The 23,059-nt window shown below is 55.0% G+C and overlaps 1 protein-coding gene across 3 annotated transcripts in view; it reads right to left on the bottom strand.

Annotated features, from left to right (window-relative positions):
- Positions 1-9,440: 9,440 nt before the first annotated feature.
- FBXO31 (F-box protein 31) overlaps positions 9,441-23,059 on the bottom strand; it is a 55,398-nt gene continuing 41,779 nt past the window's right edge. For all 3 annotated transcript variants that reach the window (XM_030819765.1, XM_030819756.1, XM_030819777.1), the window contains 4 exons: positions 16,207-16,316; positions 15,333-15,486; positions 13,896-14,296; positions 9,441-11,636 (listed from right to left, as the gene is read on the bottom strand). In XM_030819765.1, the coding sequence (XP_030675625.1) occupies positions 11,414-11,636; positions 13,896-14,296; positions 15,333-15,486; positions 16,207-16,316 (888 nt within the window). In that variant the 3' untranslated portion in view covers positions 9,441-11,413. The remainder of the gene's footprint in view (positions 11,637-13,895; positions 14,297-15,332; positions 15,487-16,206; positions 16,317-23,059) is intronic.

Raw genomic sequence — 23,059 nt, forward strand, 5'->3', positions numbered from 1 at the left:
CTCAGCCTCCCAAGTAGCTGGGACTACAGGCACCTGCCACCACGCCCGGCTAATTTTTTTGTCTTTTTAGTAGAGACGAGGTTTCACCGTGTTAGCCAGGATGGTCTTGATCTCCTGACCTCGTGATCCGCCAGCCTCGGCCTCCCAAAGTGCTGGGATTACAGGTGTGAGCCACCGCGCCCAGCCACTGTCACCATCTTACAGATGAGGAAACTTTAAGACTTCCCTGTCTTGGGCAAGTGAAACTCACTAATGGACTTTTTTCTTAGTACCCAGGCTGTGCTCCTAGGGACACTTGAGAGGCAAGAAGGATTTATTGGGCTGTTGTGAATTTCAGGAGAAGCTCCTATACTCTCTGCAGAATTGCCCGTCAGTTCCCCAAGCTGCTGACGCGTGCAGGGGCTTGTCCTGCGTCTCACGAGCTCTCCAGTCTCTCCCTGCACTTTTCCCTTTCACCCGCCAACTCCTGCGTCTTCCTACTCAGACTCGCTTTTCCTCCCCTAATTCATATTTTCTATCAAGGATTGTGCTAGTCTTGGGGTTTTTTGGGGTTTTGTGTGTTTTTTGTTTTGTTTGTGACAGTGTCTCCCTGTGGCGCCCAGGCTGGAGCGCAGTGATGCAATCACGGCTCACTGCAGCCTGGAACTCCCAGGTTCAAGAGATCCTCCCACCTCAGCCTCCCACGTAGCTGGGACTAAAGGCACACTGTGCAAAAGTTTTGAACAGACATGCTGCCAAACATGAATGGCAGCTGACCACACAAAGAAAGGCTGAGCCTTTTTAGTCCCTAAGGAATTGCAGACTAAACTCACGATGAGTTTTCAGCACGCACCTCTCAGAATGGCTGAAATAAAGAATACTGAGGCCCAGGCGCGGTGGCTCACGCCTGTAATCTCAGCACTTTGGGAGGCTGAGGTCGGGAGATCGAGACCATCCTGGCTAACACGGCAAAACCCCATCTCTACAAAAATACAAAAAATTAGCTGGGCATGGTGGTGCACGCCTGTAGTCCCAGCTACTGGGGAGGCTGAGGCAGGAGAGTCACTTGAACCCGGGAGGCAGAGGTTGCAGTGAGCTGAGATCAGGCCACTGCACTCCAGCCTGGGCGACAGAGCGAGACTCCGTCTCAAAAAAAGAACACTGAGTACATCGTAAGGGATGGCGAGGATGTGGCACAGGGGGACTCCTCCGTCCGCTCTGGAAAATGTGGCAGTTTCTCCTGTGATGCAACGTGTGCTTAACATGTGACACAGCAGTCCCACTTTTAGGTAATTAAAGGAATGAAAACTTATGTCCACACAAAAAATCACACAGATGTTTATAGTGATTTTATTGATAAAGTGTCCAACTGGAAACTACAAATATTCTTTCTGGGGACACAGATACATTGTGGCGCCTCCACCCTGTGAATCCTGCTCAGCAATCCGAGGGATGAGCGGTTGATTCAGGCAACACCGCGGATGGATCTCAGGGCATCATGTGGAGGTCCCGCATTCTCATCAAGGTGCTGCTTCCCGCAGACGGGCAAACGCTGGTCCTTGGTGGGTAGGGGTTTAACACATCTTGCTCTTTTTTTAGAGACAGGTTGTCCCACTGTCACCCAGGCTGGAGTGCAGTGATGTGGTAGTGGCTCACTGCAGCCTCAACCTCCCGGGCTCAAGCAATCCTCCTGCCTCCTCCTCAGTAGCTGGAACTGTCTTCCTCTCTTGAAGTAGGAAGCACAGGTATACACACAGCACACAAACGGTATGTCTGTAGTGGTAAAATTTCACGAGGGCATAGGAAAAATGTCTGATGAGGCTCCTTGGAGGAGCAATAATGCACAAAGGCTGAGCCAGCCTGCCTGCGGGGAGAGCCCACTCCCCAAACGTTCTGGTTGAGGCAGAACTACGGGGTGGAGAGCAGATCAGGGGCTGCAGATCTGGGGAGGCAGAGACTGCAGCATCAGCATGAAGGGATTTTGATGGGGGCTGGAGCACTCCATGTCCTGATGGTGCTTATTTACAACCATCTGTCAACTCAGAACTGCACACACAGTAAAATTTCACTGTAAATAGCTTACACCTCAAAAACCTAACCAAACCCTTTTTATTTATTTCTTTTTTTCGGGGGTGGGGTGGGGGAATGGAATCTCTCATTATTGCCCAGGCTGGAGTGCAGTGGTGTGATCTCTGCTCACTGCAACCTCTGATTCCCGGGTTCAAGTGATCCCCCTGCCTCGGCCTCCCAAAATGCTGGGATTACAGGCGTGAGACACTGCTCCAGCCCAGATGCTTTTTAAAAGGAAGGAAAAAAGAGGACATCTCAACCTTTTCTCACTAAAGGGCAAAGGACTGCTAGCTGGGCATGTAAAATTGTGCATTTTCCTCAAGCGTGTTCCCTGGAATCCTCTTCCCCAGAGACGTTGAAACGGAGGTGCTTTGTTTAGTGCAGTGGCGGCAGATGACAGCCACAGGACAGCTGCTCTGGGGGCCTTGGAAACTACAAACGCTCAACCCCCCTCCCCAGAGGCCACATCTCAGCGTGCGGAAACTGGGGTGTGCATCTCTCCCAACAGCTTCCTGGTGACGCCGAGCTTCACACCCACCCAATCCATGGGAGCAATCCGACTGGCCTGCATGGCAGACGATGGCCCAGTGGCCATTGCCTCTTTGCTTTACTCGGGAACTGGGTGGAACGTGCCCGGGGAAGGTAGCTCCAGAACTGCAGGGGAGCCATGACAGACTCAAGCCTCACGGAAACCTTTCCCTGGGCAGAGTTCGTTCCTGGGTGGCGTGGGGCTGGCTCTGGCCAGTGCGGAGTCGGCCCCTGCTGAGGTTTCTGGGAATTATGTGCCTCCCAGGTGGAGAGGAAGACAGCCGAGGACACAGCATCTCACTAGCCTCTCCTCATCCACCAGGTGCCAGGCCAGGTGTCACCCGAGCCAAGCAGCACACGAGCACCCCTGCCCACTTCCACCTCAGCCCTGACCCTCCCTGCACCTGGGAGTCCACTGCCTCCTGATGTGTCTGTGACCGGGGCGGCCACAAGAGCACATATCCCGGGACATGATGTGTTGCGGTCTGTGTGGGGTCAGAGCCACTGGTGTTCACTGCCGTGTCCCCAATGCTTAGCACTGTTTGCCGCATGGGAGGTGCAGGTCACAACCCAGTAGTGCCCAGTGGCCCGGGGACACCTGGCTTGTCTGGGCCTGTTGGCTGACAGGTGGGAGGGACTGCCATCCATTGTTGGGGCCAAGGATGCTGCTCAACCTCCCACAACGCATGGAGGGGCCCGGCGCACAGACTCACCTGGCCCCAAACACCAACTGTGCCGAGGTGATGCTCTGCCCCGAGGGAAGCGGACAAGGCTTGAGCATCGAGAGCACTGCAAGGGTCTCAGTCAGTGAGGGGCTGCCTGGGCCCCACCGCAGTCCTGACGCCTAGAGCCAAGCTGTTTTCTCCCTTGAGGCAGAGTGGGTAGGACTCCCACGTGATGACCTTGGGTTTGCAGCTCAGCTGTGCACACAGGTGGACCCTCCGTGCTTTGTCAGTTCCTACTGCTTGGCCCTGGGGCCGGAAGCTGCTTCTCAGGCCTCACTCTGAGGAGCACCTTCACGCCCTGGGTAGGTCCAGTGCCTCTTCCCACCGACTCTGCTCCTTGGGAAGAGCATGTTCATCAGCAGGGCCAGGCAGGGAGAGCTCAGGACAGCCAGACCCGGGGCCAGTGGCATAGGTATGTGTGGGAAGGGGCACCAGGTGCCTGTCCTCCCTGCAGGCAGAGCCATCTGTCCTCTGCAGGAGGACAGTCCTGCAGTTTCTGTAAACATCCTGGAAGGAACCAGGAAGCAGCAACTCCAGATGCCCAGAGGAGCCCCAGCCAAGGCGGATGCAGCCAGGGCATCAGGCCGTGGCGCTGGGCAAGGTGAGCCACAGGCTGGAAAGACAGGGGCGCACGGCAGATGGGGATGCCGAAGCCAGATGCTGACCGAGCTCCGCCCACATTTGTGAGGGGCATGGGGGGCTGCGCCATCAGAGGCCTTAGCTGGCTCTGGGCTTGAATTGTGAGTCCCAAGAGCCCGAGTTTTATTCCCATGCGGCCTCGGTGTGCCAGGCTTAGCCTCCCTGTGTTTCTGTAAAACAGCACCCTCGTGTTTTTATATGAAAACCGAATTCAAAGTACTAGAAGTCCTCATATGGGAAGGGAAAAGTCGTGGTTTTATAAGCAATACACTCTCTGGCTGAGCCCAAGTTAAGATTTTCTATCTAAGTTCATCAGCGCCCAGCTTCGGCCGGGACTGCTCTGGCCGTACCTGCTGTGTGAGCTGTCGCTTCTGATTCGACAGCGCACGTGGTGAAAGCGTCCCAGAACAACTGACACTGAGTGTCACCGGCGGCGGCTCTTCCTAGAGGAGCATGTTCAGGAGAGGTGAGGCTGTGGGGCTGGGGCCCTGCGCTAATACTCCCTGGCTGTGTGACCCTGGGCAAAGTACTCAGCCTCTCTGAGCTGCTGCTTCCTCTCCTGTGGAGTGGGCTTATCCCAGCCACACCAGCACCCCTGGTTGTTCCGTGGTTAATGTCTGCCAAACACGGTGCCATGGAGAACACCCAGCAGAGCCCAGCTTCTTGTTTGCTGGGGAGGGACAGCGCTGCAAGGGGCGCCTCCCCCTGGCCCTCCAGCACCTTTCCAACTTGCTTCCAGGACCTCCGCGGCTCAGAGGCAGTGCAGGTGGGCTTCAGCGACAGCAGGGAGGGCCCACGCCGGCACACAAGGAAGAAGGGAAGGTGCCAGGGATTGCCCCCCTCAGGAAGAAGACGGACAGAGGCAAAGATAGGAAGGACACGCATTGTGCCTTCTGTCACTTGGGGATTTTCAAGTCAAAATGGGGAGGGGGCCGGGGTAGGTTTGGAAACTATCCAAATGGCATTATTTCACATCGGTGGCTGGGGGCAAGCCCTCTGCAGTGACCCTAAATGCCCACTAGAGGTCACACCGCAAAAACGGACCTCCCCTAAGGAGAGGGGACAAAGGGAGGACCCCGGGCACCCCGAGTCCTGCAAGTGGGGGAAGGATGAAGCCCCGCCATCCATCAGTTGGGGAAAGCGCCATGCCTCCGTCAGCACAGCCAAGCGGCCCCCAGAGGGAGGAGTGAGCTCCATATGGGCCCAGGTGACCCAGCCACAACACCCTCTCGGCCTCAGCCTCACCTGCTGGTGTTGGGCACGGCCAGCCTGGGCAGCCACCAGCCCTCGCTGCTCATCTGCTGTCCCCTCAACCCCAGCAGGAGACAGAAAACTACAGGGTCTGAGCCCCCAGGGGGATGCTGGTGTCGGACAGATCCCTGGAGAACAAAGCCTGTGCCCTTGTGTCTAGGTGAGGCTGCGGAACCCAGGCCTGGAGCAGGTTCCCCCAGCTGGGCCGTCCCCGCTCTCGGAGCAACAGGGGAACTGCAACAGGCAGCAGCCTTCTACTCGTTCCCCATGACCTGATTTTTTTTTTTTTTCATTTTAAAATAAAATACGTAAGAGAAACGTATGAAAGACACCACATTTAGTCCCTTATCAGATCCACACTTCCCCCTGTGACCTGGGAAATCGGGGTACATCTCCAGTCTGCGGGGTGCAGGGTCTCGTCCAGACAGGAGGCTGCATGGTGCTGCTTGTAGTGAGTGACTCGTTTGTGGTTGGCACGCCCCGTGCAGCTGAGGATGACCCCGTGGCTTGGCCCCCGGACAGGACCCAGGCCCCACAGAAAGGCCTGGAAATAAGCAGCAAACCTGAGAGTAGAGAAGGAAACACCCACCGCCGGGGACCTACTATCCCCTGCTCTCCCCGGGGAAGGAAACACCCACTGCCGGGGACCCACAATCCCCTGCTCTCCCTGGAAGGCACCCAGTGCCCAGGAAGCAGCCGCAGCTGGCAGGCCATGCGGCAACCCCAAAACCAGCGATGGCAGCGGGTGGGCGTGCAGGTCACTGCCCCTGAGCACCGTGTCCTGTCTGAGGGGCTTGTTTCTGAACCACACAGAAAAGAGAGGGGTCTCATAATCAACGGTATCAGGATGAACAGGTGAACAGACGCTAGTTCTGCCATGCGAGCCTTACTCTTTTTAAAGCAAAACAGACTTGAAGTTCTACCCTCCGACACCCCTAGAAGTGACCATACCATTCCCATGCGTATCTTCCGCTTTTCACTACACATGAATTGATAAAAATTAAGTATTTGCATTTTTACATGTTACACCAATACCATCTCTCGCTTGTTTTGCAATGGAACAAGGCTGTGTGCCCGTCTGCCAGGTGACAGCATGGGTGGCTCCACCGTAGTCCACCCGCCTCCTTCCGGCCTGTGACAGTTGTCACAGTGTAGCAATGAACATCCCCGCATGGCCCATGCCCGGGCTCTCGCGTTGCCCTAGGGTGGACACCTCAGGACGCAGTTGCCAGTCCCTAGGCCCGTGTCCTTAGTGCCATGAGCTAGTACCAGCTGTCCCCAAAACAGCGGCCCCACCTGCGTTCCTGTTCCCCTGCATCACTGCCAACACTTGGAAAATCACACTTGCCCATTTCTGCCAATCGAGGGTGTACTTTGAGTGCATTTCCATGGAAAACATCCTTTTTCTACAATTCCAAGCTAACAGCATTAATTAGCAGCAGTGACTCACGGGGAGGCTGCGATGAGAACAGGAGGTACTTTCACTGTCTATGCGAAATACTTGAACTGTTCACAAGAACGCATTACTTTAGTAAACAGAAAAGAAAGGTCAATGAGAGCCTCAGTTCGTCTGCCTGGCTGAGCACATTCCCTCCCATATCTGTCCTCGTCGCAGATAATGCAACTCACTCTGGCTTAAATCTAAGAAAATCCACTGGGGCCCGAACCCCTCTGGGTCCCTGGGTAGGGACTGGAGACACCTCTGATGCCAGGTCAAAGCGAAGGACACAGGGACAACCACTGTCTGGGCTCCAAGGCATCCCTTCAATGCTCCCTTCTGTCAACGCAGGAAATTTGACACTTTGTCAAGAAGCTGGGAAGTCTGGGTTCCCAGGCCGACAGCCCGCATGGCTTAAGGCTCTCACCTCCATCTGACTCATTCCCAAAGAAATCACAAAACACACAACAAGCCTTCAAAAATGGATTTACTTGAAACTGTGAGGAGAAACAAGTGCATGGGTGCGGGTGGCGGCTGCCGGGATTGCTCCGGTCCTACCCAGTGGGTCCCTACCCGGGCAGGGTACAGCTCCTGCTGCAAGGTCACCTTACCAGGGGGTAAGGAGGGGCGCATGATCAGACGGCACAGCGCTTTCCTAATGCAGGCAGGCTACGTGGCCTCCAGGAACAACCAAATGCAGAATCAGGCCAAAACCCACACGGCTCTGACCCCCTCATGCTCTGGCTGGTCTCCTGGCCAGCAGCCCCTGAGGGCTGGCATGCAGGCCACTGAGCTGTGGGTGACACAGGGTATTCCACGGTTTGCACCGTCTCATTCCCATTCAAAGTACAGGCCAAGGCTGGGCGCAGTGGCTCACGCCTGTAATCCTAGCACCTTGGGAGGCCGAGGCAGGTGGATTGCTTGAACCCAGGAGTTCAAGATCAACATGAGCAACATGGCAAAACTCCATCTCTACACAAACAAGTTAGCCAGGCGTGGTGGTGGTGGGTGCCTGTGGTCCCAGCTACTTGGGAGGCTAAGGCGGGCAGATGGCTTGAGCCTAGTAGGTTGAGGCCTCAGTGAGCCATGATCGCCCCTCTGCACTCCAGCCCAGGTGACAGAGCAAGACCCTGTCTCAAAAAACAAACAAAAATTCCAGCCGAATGGAGACTATCTGCTGCTTTCTTCTTCTCTAAATAATTATGGGGATGAGTAGTCGAGTGATATTTCTGGTCTCTCCCCAGAAGTAAAGACAGGTTGGGCCATGTTAACACTGGACTTGATCATGATTCGAGGAGTTTTATTCTCAGGGCAGGTGATGGTTCTGTGAGCACATTCCCATAAGTGTTCTTAAAAGTTACACCATGAAGGTAGCAACCAGAATAGAAACATCCTTAAAAAGCCTAGCTGCTTTCTGCAGAGTCTTGGACGGTGGACCACAGCTCAGCATCTCCTGTTCGCACCCAAGACCCCACGGCCATTAGGACAACACAAGCTCAGGAGATGCACGTGGGCAGGCGTTCTGAAGTAACAAAGGGGCTGAGGAGGTTCTGCTGCTGTCTGTGACTGCCCACGAGCACTGAAAAAGGCCTAAACGTGTGCAGGTGAGAAAGCCCGGGGTGAACAAGCCCTGAGGAGTCAGGGAAGCCAGAGCCAGCGGCTGAAGGGCCCTCGTGTGCGGCTGCAGCACAACTGCAGGTTCTCAGAGAAAAACCTCCAGCTCCGACCCGGTTCTGCACAAAGCTGAGAATGGAGCGGCCAGCAGGGCATGTGGCTAGAGGAAGGCCACGGCCACTCACCCCTCCCTCCTCACGTGCCAGGTGGGCGTGCTAGGGGTGCAGGTGCCCAGTGTCAGGGCAGGGATGCCACAGAGCCGCAGCCAGACTGAAGGGGCCCAGGGCATGGTCAGAAACAAGGAAAGAGGGAGCCTGAGGCTCTCCCACCACCAGGCCTGCAAAGCCACTCACACTCAGCAGCGGACACTTGAGGTCAGGGCCCAGGTGGGCTGAGGGACCCCAATACCACCCACCTTGAATCTCAGCCTACAGAAGTCGTTTGCAACTTCCTCATGCAAACGAACATTCAGTGCCAGCACAGAAAAGCCTCCAGTGACCTCTCTGAAATCTTCAATCATATCATTTCCAAACAAGTGACAAAGAACACGTTCAGGTGTGCACAGCTGCGCTGCAGGCAGCCCCACTCCAGAGAGCAGACTTGATCCTGCCCCAGAGTGAGACAGCGACGGAAAGACATGCATGGTGCAAAAGATGGAGAGTCCCAACCGCCCAACTCCACCTGCCACCTTCCCCAATCAAGCCCAATGCGCTTGGCTGTCCTGAACTGGGTTACTCAGCCTCCTCCTTGGAAATGGTCTTATCCAACTCTCAGCTGCCCTTAGGCCTCCAATGATGACATCAGCCCTTCCAAGTTCTCACCTGCAGGGAATGGACCACCTGCAGGCTCCCCTGAGAGGGTGGATGCCTTCCCCCAGAAGGGAAGCTGCTGTTTCGAGGCGCACAGATTCAGTGCCTGTCCCTACAGAACCGGAGCCAAGAACTGGCTAAGGACACATCCGAGTGGAAAAAACAAGACCTGAAGTCATCACTGAAGGGACTGGCTGTGCGGCCAAAAAGGCCTCCCTTTCCTGGCTGTGTGGCTGTGGCCCTGCCTGGCATCACCACAGGTCACCACCATGGAGAGACCCCCCCAACAGACACACCAGAACCAGGAGCCACATGAACTGACCAACAGCCCATGGCTGAGACATGATGGGTGGAAGCCATTTCTATACCCAAACACTGGAAGCGTAATTGAGATCTGAGATTCCTTTAATCAGAAGCACGTGCCTCCCACAGTGTGCTCTTCAAGCCCCAAAGGGCACGCCTCTAGGACTGTGTCCCTTAGAGCGAGCCTCGGGCTCTTGGTAAAAAATGCATCTGCTTGATTTTATTTAAACAATGGTGCATCTTCACGGTGCCAGTCTACATGCCCAAGGGTCCTCCAGGCTTCAAGGCCACAGTCACCGTCACTCAGGGACTGCCTCATTTGGCACGAGAGAAAAACAGTGACCACCACAGAGGGCAGGAAGTGACAAAGCTTCTAGGCTAATGCTGCAAAAGCCGCTAGAAACTGGGGCCACAAACGAGAACTGGTAGGCGCGCCTCGGGGTCTGCGTGGCTCCCGGGTGGGCGACCCTGCTGCCGCCCTGAAAGGGCACTTTCTCCACTGGCTTTTCTCTTGAGTCTTTCTCCCAGGCCGGCCAGATTACCATTTAGGAATCTTTGCCAATTCTCTGACTCTGGGAAGCGAAGTAAGAATTTGCCAAATGCACTGAGGCTGGGCAATGGGAATTCTTATTTTTTTTAAAGGCCAGTCAAGGAGAAATTCATCAGGAAAACATTTCCCAGGACATCCTCAGGTTGGTCTCCACACAAAGGCACACAGACTGTCACCTTCCCGAGGTCCCTCACCAGCAGGACGTGTCCAGGGTGCCCAGCACAAGGGCTTGGAGCAGCCCAGACACAAGGACAAGCGGCAGAGAGGGAAGGCTCGCTGGGGAGGCCCACTCGGGCACGGAGCTGGCTGCAGGCTGGGGGAAGGGCCAGCTCCAGGCACTGTGCTCTCCGTTCTTCAGGAGATGCCAACCTCAGCCAAGACCTCAGATGGGTTCCCCACACGCAGGTGTTAACACGACATGGGGCACACAGCAGTGGTGGCATCAGTCCATGGGGTCTCCAAGCTGGAGGGTCCCACTTTCCAAAGTGTGTCCCCAGATGCAGGTGTGGCTTTTCTAGAAAGCTGTCCCCTCACCTGCAAAGGGGTTTCCTCGTCATCTCATCTGGGCACTCCTGGCACCCGTGTGGACCACTTACTGCTTCAGACACACAGGCCTGGAGCCTTGAGTTCTGGAGAAAGTGGCTGGCAGCTTGGTTTTGATGCCGTGTGCGTGCAGGGATGAAGACATGGACAAAACAAACGCCCTGTCTGTAACAGGCCGTCGAGGACAGTCAAGTGGCTGAAACGATGGCCTTGGCTCCAAAGCTGGAGAAGAGGGGCTGGGGCAGGTGCATGGGCTGGGCTGTGCATTCAAGTGACATTCCCTAGTGACTCAGGTCACTAAACCCACTCCACAGGTGGGGAAGCTGAGATCAGAGGTGAAACACTTCTGTCCAAACTCCAAGCAAGCCGGTAGAGAAATGGGGATTCACTCCAGAGTCCCAGCCCCAAGCCTGAGATCCTACCAACTTCCCGAGCTTGCTCTCTGCATACTGTGCCCATCACACCTGCGCTGCCTGAGCTGTTCGCCTCTTCCTGACCCCCTCCCAGAGGCCACTGTTGCCCGGCTTCCCCCAGCAGGAGTGGGGTGGAGCACATGTGTCTCACACACGACCCAGTCTATCATCCTATCCGCTCACAGGAAAAGAGCGCCAGTCAGGAGGGTCCTGTTTCCCGAGAAAACCGCCAGCCAGCCCAGGGTGCGGCAACCCCACCGCTTCAATTCTCACGCGGTCCTGCGGCTGTCCCCTGGATCTGCTGTATTCAGGCTCGTTCTCTCTTTTTTCGGTAAGACATGCTCAGCTTCTTCCATCATGGCACTGACAAATATGCAGGTCTACGTCACACTCTCTACATAAAGTGCTGGTGGGTGGCTGGGCTGGGCCCCCCGACGAGGTGTGCGTTCTGGTCAAAAGGCCGGATTTCCAAAGTGCATGCTGCTTCTATTCACAGGTCAGAGTTCAGAGCCCCAGAGCCGCCCGGGATGTGGCAGCAAGGATGTGGCCAGTCAGGAGGTGAGGGACTGAATGTTCTTGAGCATCTCGTCGAAGGCCTGCGGGGACGGCGCATCTGCGTTCCGGAAAGTGGCCTGCACCCGGCTGTACAGGCTGAAGGATTTCAGCTCCAGCCAGACAAACCCGAAGCGGTCCTCATCGAAGAGGATGAAGACCCCGGGGGTGCGTTCAGGGCTGGTGAAGCCGTGGCCCGCAATGAGGCCTGTGCCATAAAAACTAAACAGAAACAAGAGGGAAACTGTGAGCTGGGAGGAGGGCTGAGTCAAGTGCACGCCACGTACAGCATTCTGCGACCCCCCTCTGTGCCACAAGAGCCACATCCACTGTTCATCAGCCAGAAGCTGACTCCGAGAGCCAGCCTGTCTCTGCAGGGGCAGCTGGGGGTGTGGGCTGAGCCTGTCTCTGAAGGGGTAGCTAAGGGCGCAGGCCGAGCCCACCTGATGATGGACGCAGAGCCCAGAGCTCGGGGCTGCTCGGGGGATGGGCGCTGACTCGCAGCGCCCGTGAGGGATTCACCCACTGACTGCACACTGCCGAATCACTGAACTAAAACGAGATCTCTGCAGGCCCGAAGAGCTCTGTTCCAAAACACACATTTCATAAAGGAGGCCCAACGTGAAAAAAAATCTTAATGTCTGGGAGTTATATCCCCATATAATTAGCTCTAATACAGGCAGCCTGCAGCTGACGTTAACTCAGAACGAAGAACTCGCAAACGCCCATTTATGGCTTTGAGGTCAACATCAGACAGGAAGACACTTATGTCTGTTTCGCAAGCAGCTAAATTCTTCCAACAGATGACAAGAAGGGGCTGGCCTGCAATCACCCACTGAGGCTCCGAAGGCCTGAGGAAAAAACAGCCCTCGTGGACCAGGGCCTGGGCCTCAGAGGGCTTCTCAAGTGCGGAGAAAAGTTCCAGGGCCCAGAGGCAGGTGCAGCCATCGGCACTGTGGTCAGACAAAAAGCAACAGGCATTCCCTGTACAGGTGCCACGGCCAGGCCCTGCAGATCCATAAACTAGACAGGGAAGGGCCCGGAAGCCCCCATATTCAGCACAGCAGGGACTGTTCTGCAGGTTAGCTGGGGAGGCGAGCTGGACAGGTCTTCCTGGCCAGTGGCTGCAACACATGCTGTGACTCGCAAACTGGCTCAGCCCATTGTGAGGAGTTTTGAGATTTTTGAAGGGTAACAGAGCTTTTTCCTTTTTCAGCTATTCAAACATTTGTATCAGCTAAAACAACACTCCAATACTATTTGTATGCCTCTCTCTATAAACCCCCGTTACCGTTATCATACATGGGAACATGCAGAAAGCCCCGCCCAGACATCCAAACCCCTTCCGGGAGCTGGGCCTGTGGCACCCTTCCCTCCGTGACAGCAAGTTTAGCAGGAAATGCAGACACATAGCGGCATACACACATAGTGGGTTGGAGGTAAAAGGAAAATAACTGTAACTTGACAATCACAGAATGACTTTGATGCCAGGAGACTGACAGGCGGACCCTCAAAACAGCCCCCAAGGCCACTGTCCAGCAGAACCCTCTGTGGTGATGGAATGTTCTAGAGCTGCACTGTTCACCAGCCACACGTGGCCATGAAGCACTTGAAACATGGCCTGGGCGGCTGAGGGCCTGGATTTTTCATATTCAATTTCAGTTCATTTGAATTTAAACAGCTCTAAAGGGTAAGGACACGGGGCAAGGGACTTGTTCATCTATGAGGAGCAGCCTGAACAGCAGGGGGCCCGTGGCACTGAAGGCGGCAGCCCAGACAAAACTGTATAAAAAAAGTCAGCGAGACACCAGCTGGCAGCTGTGCAGACCTCGTCGCATGTCAGCCGCCCAAGCCCTGCAGTGGCAGCGGCAATGCCAGCCCCTCCCACGCAGTCGCAGCTGGCATCCACTCCACTGGCCACCCAGGCACTGGCCCGGCACAGCAGAGGCAGGCAGGCACAGAGGAGGGAGGGGGCGGGAAAGCAGGACCCACATCTGAACCACGCACTGGGAGATGGCCGAAGGTGACCAGCAAGACGCTGACCAGGAGGACACCAAACCAGGCGGGCTTTCCACAGGGTGGGTGGGGAAGGGGCCTTGTTCATTTCCTACTTTCAAAGCTGCTGGACAGTTTACATGATATTTCACTTGACTGACTACAACAACTAGTTTTGGAAGCCACTGGGGGAGCGGCACTGTTGCAGGATGTGAGGCATCTGGAAGCCTCATGCCCCTGCAGCTCTGAGGTACCCCAGAAAGGGTGGAAGGACAGGAGCCTCCGAGACGGGACCCAGCTGCGCGGCCGCTTGCTCAGCTGCTGGGGGACATGGCCCAAGGGGTCAGAGGCCCCACTCCTGTCCCAAAGCACCGGCTGTCACCCTCTGTGAGGGCCCCTCTCCGCCTGCACTAGGTATGGGGCTGGGGCCCTCGCTGAAGCCCATGCTGTCCCACCCTCGGGCCCCAGTGCCCGCCGCATCCTTACCACATCCTGCAGGTTCGGGGGTAGTCCTCATTCCTGGAGCTCACGCCCACGGGCAGCACGAACGGCTGCCCCTGCCCACACTGGGCAGGCTGCTCGGCCGCAGCCACGGCATCCCCAGGCTCGCCACCATCCTCACCAGGTGTCCCGTCTGGGCCCTTGCTGGGCGCCTCTGCCCTGGGTTGGGCGGGGCTTGGCTGGGACTCCCGGGGCTCCTGCCGGCCGCGACCCTCGCCCGCCTCGTGCCCGCCTTCCTGCTGCTCCTGGCGCACCCGCTCGCGCACCTCCAGGACGATGCGGGAGAGCTCGTTGAAGTTGCGCTGGTTCTCGAGGTCGGGCAGCTGGATCCGGTGCCTCAGGTCGATCTCCACCGTCTGCTGCCCGGCGGGGATGTTGGGGTCGCCCTGTGGAGGAGGTGGCGGTCAGCTGGGCTTGGGCCAGCAGCAGCAGCAGCACCGCTGTGCGGGCTCCAGCCCAGATCCACCTCTGGCTGAGCGAGCTGGCACCAGCCCTCCCACTGACTTAGCAGCATCCCTTACGGAGGAAGTAGTCTCAGAATCCCTTAGAAAGTGGCAGGGCCAACAACACCTATAAGTGCCCCTGAGGACGGTGGCTCACACCTGCTCAACTGAGCCCAGAGAAGTTCAAAGAACATCCCAGAGCTGGGCAGCAGCCCAAGGGGGCAGCCCACATCTGTCTGCCTGAAAGGCACAGCTCAGGAGCCGAGCCCCAGGAAGATGCTTCGGCCCCAAAACTCCGTGAGGAGTCCAGGAACCAAAACTCTAGGGTCCAGGGAATGCCCCATCATGCCAGATGTGGCCCTGATCTCTGGAGGCTCAGGGAAGAGGCTTTGCCCCTTCAGGCGCTGTCCGCCAGGATCCCCAATAACCATTCAGGGCAGGCGGGCAGCATGTGCCAGGAGCCCTGGCATGGGACAGAGCCCCTGTTCACAACCCCAGAAGAGGGGCGATACTGCTGGGCTCACCACACAGCCCACCCTCAGGCCACTCCAAGCAGAGGAGCTGCTGAAGCTCAGACAGGGTGGGAGCTGTCTGCAAGCACAAGGGTCTCCATGCAGCTGCTGGAGGGGCCCCTTTCCCAGGCTGTCCCCAGTTAAATCTGAGCCTCTGTGTGGGGTCTGCTGTCCAGACTTCCTAAACCCCGCAGGGCTGCCAGGGTGGCCAGGGCTGAGCGGTGGTCTGGAAAGGCCACCTTGGAAGCACACAGACTCCCTGAGGGTCTCGTGGAAATGCCATTCTGGTTCAGTGGGGCTGGTTGGGGCCCAAGCATCTGCTTTCCCAAGCTCCCAGGGCTGCGGTGCAAGCCTCCTCTGAGGAGCAAGGGTGCCGGGGATCTGTGTCTGCCCAAGTTCCTTGACTCCACAGCCCAGCTCGGCCACGTGCTCCCAGAGCCCCGCCGACCAGGGCAGCCGCCACTCACCGTGATCTTGGTGCCCCTGGCACGCCGGCCGTGGAAGCTGAGCATCACGATCTCCAGGCCGTGGCTGCCATAGGTACCTTTGAAGAGGCCAGGCTTGATGAGGTCGTCGGGGCGGCTGGGCGGCAGGTAGATGCGGCGGTAGGTCAGGCAGTTGCTGTGGGGAGCGGACGGGTCAGTACAGGAGACCTCGCGGGGCAGGCAGGACTGAGAATGCCCAAGGTGCCAGGGATGAGCTTTGCAGGGTGGGGTAGGGTGGGCAGCTCAGCTCAACCAGGGCCAGGTGTCCACCAGGCCTGTGGGCAGCAATGCGCCTGGGGGAGCCCTCACCCCCACCCACCCACCTGCACTCACGCTTCGAACAAGACTTCTGGGGTTAAGGGAGGCATCAGCGCCAGGGCAGAGCTTTAGGCGGGAGCGGAAAGGAAGTGCCAGTTTGCTCCATTACCCGTGGGAAAGGAGCCCAAGTCACCATGGAGGGGATCCCCGCACCGGGCTGAGCGGGGCTGAGCTCTAGATTGCCAGTGTTGGCGGGGGTGACAGGAAATCAGACAAAAACAGGCACCCGGGTGAAGGATGGGGTCTGGGGCTGTGCCACAGCAGCTACAGGGAGGCCTGCACTCCCAGCACCCAGAGAGAGGGGCTGTGTTCTAAGCACCCACAGAAAGAGAGAACTATGCTCCCAGCACCCAGGGAGAGAGGGGCTGCACTCCCAGCCCCCAGCAGGAGAGAGGGCTGAACCCCAGCACCCAGCTGGAGGGCTGCATCCCAGCACCCACCGGGACAGGGCTGGTCCCCAGCACACACCGGGACAGGGCTGGTCCCCAGCACCCACCGGGACAGGGCTGCCCCAGCGCCGAGCGGGAGCCGCACTCACTCGTACTGACTGGTGTAGATGAACTTCATCAGGATGAGCTCCTGCATGTGCTCGTGGAAGATGTCCTCCAGCGTGCGCCCCCATTCCTCCCTCAGCCACGTCCGAAACTCCTTCCAAAAGAACACAGGTCATGAATATCCACATGACAGGAGGCTGTGAAGAGGCTGCCGGCTGTGCTGCTGAGAGGACACAGTGTGTCCTTCTTTGTCGGCGCACAGGCACCTGCAGGGCCCTCCTGGTGCGGCAGGAAGGACTCGGTGCTGGGAAGAGAAAGGGGAGCTGCCGGATTTGACCCCACGTCAGAGGTGCCTGCCAACAAAAAGTGAAGGTTCCGGGCCCTCGGTCTGCTGGGTGGGAGGCAGCAGGGGCTGCAGGGAGCCCAGATGAGGCGGGGACCACAGCCATGACCAGAACTCAGGGTGGACCTCCCTTCCGTGCCCACCGGTGGGGCAGGAACAGCATCTACACAGACTCTGGCCCTGCACTGCACAGCCCCTCAGCCTGCTTCTCTGGCTCCTGGGAGCCTGAGTGTTCCAGGAGCTCTCACCACCAACCCTGAGCCGTGCAAGTCAGCCAAGGACGATGCACTGAGCCCTCAGCCTTTCAAAGGAAAAGCAGGTTTGTTAAGGGGGCTCCCAAAAACTCCACAGCCCCACCAGTGCGCCCTGCATTCTGCCATCACATGGTGCTGAGGATATTTCGTGCTTAATGGTTTGATTCTACACAATTTACAGAATTCATCCAAACTTCCAAGTTCCTAGCTCAATACAGTGTTTCCAGTCATTATCTAGACTTAACTCTGAAAGGGACGCATAAGCAACTCACAAAAAAGAGGAAACACGATGGTCAATCGCTTTCATACATCACTGCTCCAAACTCCGACAAGAAACAGAAATCACTGCAGGGGTGGCATTGAGCACCTGGCAGGATCACACGGTCAACACAGAAGCCACCTGGATTTTTATGTCCTAGCAGCACAAAATATAAAAATGAAATTTAAAAAAACTCCAAGTACAAAATCCTCAAAAAACATAAGACTTGGGAATAAATGTTACAAAATACGTTTAAGATCTATTCTGAAAACCACAAAACACTGCTGAAAGGAAGTAAAAATGCCTGGGTACATAGAGACGCCATGTGTGGGGTCTGGGACCCATCTTGGCCTTGTTCCAAGAGCAGTTCTCTCCAGATTTATCTACAGATCCGACCTCATGCCAACCACAAGCCCACCAGGCACTACACAGACTGGACTCGCCAAGTCTGAAATTCCTACGGAAAAGCAAAGAACCAGGACAGACAGGCAATCAGGAAAACGAAGAGCAAAGCGGAAGGACCAGGCCGCTCTCAGGACTTGCCCAGTATAAGCTCCCGTCATGAGATGGCGTGCAAGCCTCATGCCTCACACGGGCACCAACAGAGCCAGGAGCCCAGAAACCCCCATGCAGACCCAGCTGCCTGATTGCAGTGGAGATGCCCACGCATGCCCCTCAGGAAAGGAAGGTTTTCAGCAAGGTGCTCGTCAGTTGGGTTTTCATATGGAGAAGAAGGAACCACGACACGGCCTTATACCACACACAATTATCATTCAAGATGGGGCACAGGCCTCCACACAAATGCAGAACCTGATGTGATGCTAACCAACTTCTATTTAAAAAAAAAAAAAAAAAAAAAAAATGGAGCCTATCCACCCTTGTAATCCCAGCACTTTGGGAGGCCGAGGTGGGCGGATCACGAGGTCAGGAGATCGAGACCACGGTGAAACCCTGTCTCTGCTAAAAATACAAAAAAATTAGCCGGGCGTGGTGGCGGGCGCCTGCAGTCCCAGCTACTCGGAGAGGCTGAGGCAGGAGAATGGCGTGAACCCGGGAAGCGGAGCTTGCAGTGAGCCGAGACTGCGCCACTGCACTCCAGCCTGGGTGAAAAAGCGAGACTCCGTCTCAAAAAAAAAAAAAAAAAAAAATGGAGCCTATCTTTGCAAACTGAGTTTTTTAGGACCCAATTTTCAGGACTTTTTTAGGATTCAGAAAATAACCATAAAAGAAAACAAAAAGTTTCACAAATTGGGCCTCATCAAATGAATTAAAACCTGAGTGGCTGAACTTGAGGAAAGGCTCTTTAAATAACAGAAACAAAAGTAACAGAATGTAATGAACAAAGATTTCAATCTTACCACCGTGAGTACTGACACTTCAACTCGACACCATCAGGAAGATGAGCATGTGTAGCCAGGACCTCACTTTACAAAAAGAGGTCCAAGCAACGGGACTACCAACCAGACCCTGTTACCCAAAAGAAGGCCGTCCCAAGTTCGTTTATTATGAAATTACCTATCAGAGCAACCCATACAAGCCACAAGAAAAAAAAAAAAAACAGGAAGCCCAGGACATGCACGACAACGATCAATTTCACGTTTACCCAGGGACTGCGCACTAAACACACTGTACTCGTGACCCTCATGGCAGCCCTGGCAGAGGGGGTTGAGGGTGACAAGGATGCCTGCTGGCTGCTTGAGACAGAAGCATGGCCCATCCTCCCTTCTCTGCTCCTTTTGCAGGCCTGAGATTTCCAAAAGCCTCAGTCTGAGGGGAGGGGCCTGAAACACATAAGGGTGGGAAGGGACATGGTGGCTAATCCTGGCCCAACACCCATACAGAAAAGGCCAGGTCTGGGTGGGCCCGAGCATCCCATTTCTCACAAGGACCCATGGCTGAGGGAACCCACAAGCCTGGGAACATCATCAGATCATCCCAGTGAGGCAGCTTGGGTACAAGGAATGACCTCCCGGGGCGGGGGTGACCCACACAGAGATGCAGGGATGCCAAAGAGACTGCATTGCCCTCGCAGCCTCCCCTGTCCACAGCCTGGCCCCTCCAACCTTTCTGGGCAGACAGGACTCCACTCCCTTGGAACGTGCTTAAAATGGTTTGGCTGTGTCCCCACCCAAATCTCATCTTGAACTGTAGCTCTTCCAATTCCCACACGTCATGGGAGGGACCTAGTGAGGTAACTGAATCATGGGGGTGGGGTCTTTTCCATGCTGCTCTCATGATAGTGAATAAGTCTCACGAGACGCGACGGTTTACAGGCGACGGGTTTGTATATAAGAGGAGTTCCCCCCTGCCCCCCCCCCCCCCGCCCCCCCCCCCCCCGAGGGAGCCCTGCACAAGTTCTTTTTTTGCCTGCCGCCATGTAAGATGTGCCTTTTACCTTCTGCCATGATTGTGAGGCCTCCCCAGCCACACGGAACTGTGAGTCCATTCAACCTCTTTCCCTTATAAATTACCCAGTCTTGGGTATGTCTTTATCAGCAGCATGAAAATGGACTAATACAGTGCTGATCCAGAAGTTCTCAGCCAGCAGAGCTCAGGGCAGTACGGAATTCCTGTGCCTGATCTTTTACCTCAGTTGTGAAAATTATCAGGATGTGTCACCATGTCCAGACCTCCTGGGACATCCTCTTCCTGGAACACAGCTCTCCTGGTGACCTACCTGCTCTCTGGCCTTTAGTGGAGAGGAGCTCCCAGCTGATGCATGAATCCACAGACAGCCCCACCCTCTGAACCCCTACATGTCCTGAGAGAAAAGCAGCGAGGACACTGCAGGCCTCAAGATGAACAAAGTGACTGTGGGAACAGGTGACAAGTACCACAGGAGGGCGCAGCCAGTGCAGCCCCTGCAGGAGAGGAGAGGCCGCTCTCACTCTAGGATGGGCAGTGCAGCACCGTCACCAGCCCCAGCCTCTGCCCTACCTGGGACAGTGGCACCCTCACCCTGTCAACTCCAGGAGGGGGAGCTCAGAAGGGGGACGAGCCGAGGGGAGCTCAGAAGGGGGACGAGCCAAGGGAGTACGTTGGATGGGGGTGTGGACATCACACAAATGGCAGCACCCCATACACTGACCGTAAGCGTGCTGCGATTCCAATTGCAAGAAGAGACAGCAAGGGGATGTTTCCCTGAAATAGCTGCTTCTACAGTTCACACAGCAAATAAACAAGATGAGCCAGGAACATTCCAAAATAGAAGAGGAATACAGGCAACTAAAATACAGTGATAGGCCAGTGCAGTGGCTCATGGCTGTAATCCCAACACTTTGGGAGGCTGAGGTAGGAGGATCACTTGAGCCCAGGCTGGGCAACACAGTGAGACCCTGTCTCTAAGCCATAAATAAAATAAAATACAGAGATAAAACTACAAGAATTCGGCCGGGCGCAGTGGCTCGCGCCTGTAATCCCACCACTTTGGGAGGCCGAGGTGGGCGGATCACCTGAGGTCAGGAGTTCGAGACCAACCTGGCCAACATGGGGAAACCCTGTCTCTGCTAAAAATATAAAAATTAGCCAGGCATGGTAGCGGGCGCCTGTAATACCAGCTACTTGGGAGGGAGGCTGAGGCAGGAGAATCACTTGAACCCAGGAGGCAGAGGCTGTAGTGAGCCAAGATCATACCACTGCACTCCAGCATGGGGGACGGGGCGAGACTACATCTCAAAAACAAACAAACAAACAAACAAACAAAAACTATAAGAATGAGAATAGTTTGGTACTGACATGTAGACAGACATATGGATCAGAATATCAAGTCCAGAAATGAACCAAGTATACAGGGTAACCTAGGACAAAAGCAGTGCTACAAATTGATGGAGACAGTGTGGTTATTCCACATCCAGTGTGGGGAAGACAGAGCAGGTCTTCACAGAACCAAGGCTGGGGCTAAGCTTTACATTTCACATCAGAATAAATCCAACAGAACCAAACACAGGCATGAGAGAAAAATAAAAGCATGAGCTCATTTGTAAACATATATGGGCCAGGGAGAGATCTCAGGATGGCACTAAACTGAGAGTCTTTTAAAGAAAGATGGATATATCTGCTTATGTAAAAATTAAAAATACAGCTGGGCATGGTGGCTCATGCCTGTAGCCCCAGCACTTTGGGAGGCCACGGCAGTAAGATGACTTGAGCCCAGGAGTTTGTGACCTGCCTGGGCAACAAAGTGAGACACCCCATCTTTTTTTTTTTTTTTTTTTTTTTGAGACGGAGTCTCGCTCTGTCGCCCAGGCTGGAGTGCAGTGGCGCAATCTCGGCTCACTGCAAGCTCTGCCTCCCGGGTTCACGCCATTCTGCTGCCTCAGCCTCTCCGAGTAGGTGGGACTACAGGAGCCCGCCAACACGCCCGGCTAATTTTTTTGTAGTTTTAGTAGAGACGGGGTTTCACCATGGTCTCGATCTCCTGACCTCGTGATCCGCCCGCCTCGGCCTCCCAAAGTGCTGGGATTACAAGCGTGAGCCACCGCGCCCGGCCGAGACACCCCATCTTTTAAAAATTAACATTAAAAATAAAAAATTCCGTGGATGAAAACACACCATAAGAGAAATCCAAAGACAAAAAAAGGAATAAGAAAAAAACCTGGCAACTCCTATCTGGAAGGGCTTCGATTTCCACGTAGTTAACAAGCTCCTACAAACCCACTTGAAACCAGCCAACATCAAGCAAAAAGAGAGGCACAGGCTATGACCAGACAGTTCGTGAAACCACAGAGAGCTCCTGACCCCAAGACACTAGGCTGGCCTCACTCGGAATAAGGGAAACATAAATTCCCCCCATCAAGATTCCAGCAAGACCTTCCCTCTCACCTTCACTCCTGGGGGTTTCTCTCATTTCCACAAGGAGCATATGTTGTTATATTTACAATCAGGAAAAATACTACTCCAGTTCAAAATCAGTGAGCCCACACACAGAAGTTGGCTTACAGAAATTTTTCCTAATCTCAAAGTATACAGTACCAGAAATATAATATGGTTTTCTTTTTTAAGGGCTCAACAGCTGAGGAGTTTCTATTCTTGAAAAATCTGTTGACATTTTTCACTTAAATGTGAATCATAAGGCCAGGAGCGGTGGCTCACACCTGGAATCCCAGCACTTTGGGAGGTCGAGGTGGGCGGATCGCCTGAGGTCAGAAGTTCGAGACCAGCCTGGCCAACATGGTGAAACCCCATCTCTACTAAAAATACAAAAATTAGCCGGGCATGGTGGCAGGTGCCTGTAAGCCCAGCGCCTCGGGAGGCTGAGGCAGTAGAACTGCTTGAACTGGGAAGATGGAAGTTGCAGTGAGCCAAGATTGTGCCACTGCACTCCAGCCTGGGCGACAGAGTGAGACTCCGTCTCAAAAAAAAAAAAAAAAAAAAAAAAAAAAAAAAAAAAAAAAAAACGTGAACCACAGCAATCACACATACGTTGTGTTTCTGTATATAAAATCAAATCTAAAATGACAGCGTAATTAAAACATTTCCGTTATTGATCATCTTCACATGCCATCTATTCGAAAAAACAAGAACGTCACTTACCCGCAAAGGATTCCCAGAAACAGGATATTTGGTTCATCTAAACCTTCTCTGCAGTCCTCTGGCTGATGGGGAAACCACCAGAACTCAAACTAGCTAAGAAACGCACACCCTAGCCGGGTGTGGTGGCTCACACCTGCAATCCCAGCACTTTGGGAGGCCAAGGTGGGAAGATGGCTTGAGCCCAGGAGTTTGTGACCAGCCTGGGCAACATGGCATAACCCCGTAACATGGTAGCATGCCTGGCTAATTTTTTGTTTTTTCTTTTGAGACAGGGTCTCACTCTGCCACCCACACAGGAGTGCAGTGGTGCGATCATAGCTCACTGCAGCCTCCATCTCCTGGGCTCAGATAATCCTCCCACCTCAGCCTCCTGAGTAGTTGGCATGCCACCATACCCGGCTAATATTTTTGGTTTTTATAGAGACAGGGTCTCACTATGTTGCCTAGGCTGGTTTTGAACTCCTGACTTTAAGTGATCCTCTTGCCTCAGCCTCCCAAAGAGCTGGGAA

The sequence above is a fragment of the Nomascus leucogenys genome, chromosome 2 (genome assembly GCF_006542625.1).
Source record: "Nomascus leucogenys isolate Asia chromosome 2, Asia_NLE_v1, whole genome shotgun sequence".
NCBI lineage: Eukaryota > Metazoa > Chordata > Mammalia > Primates > Hylobatidae > Nomascus > Nomascus leucogenys.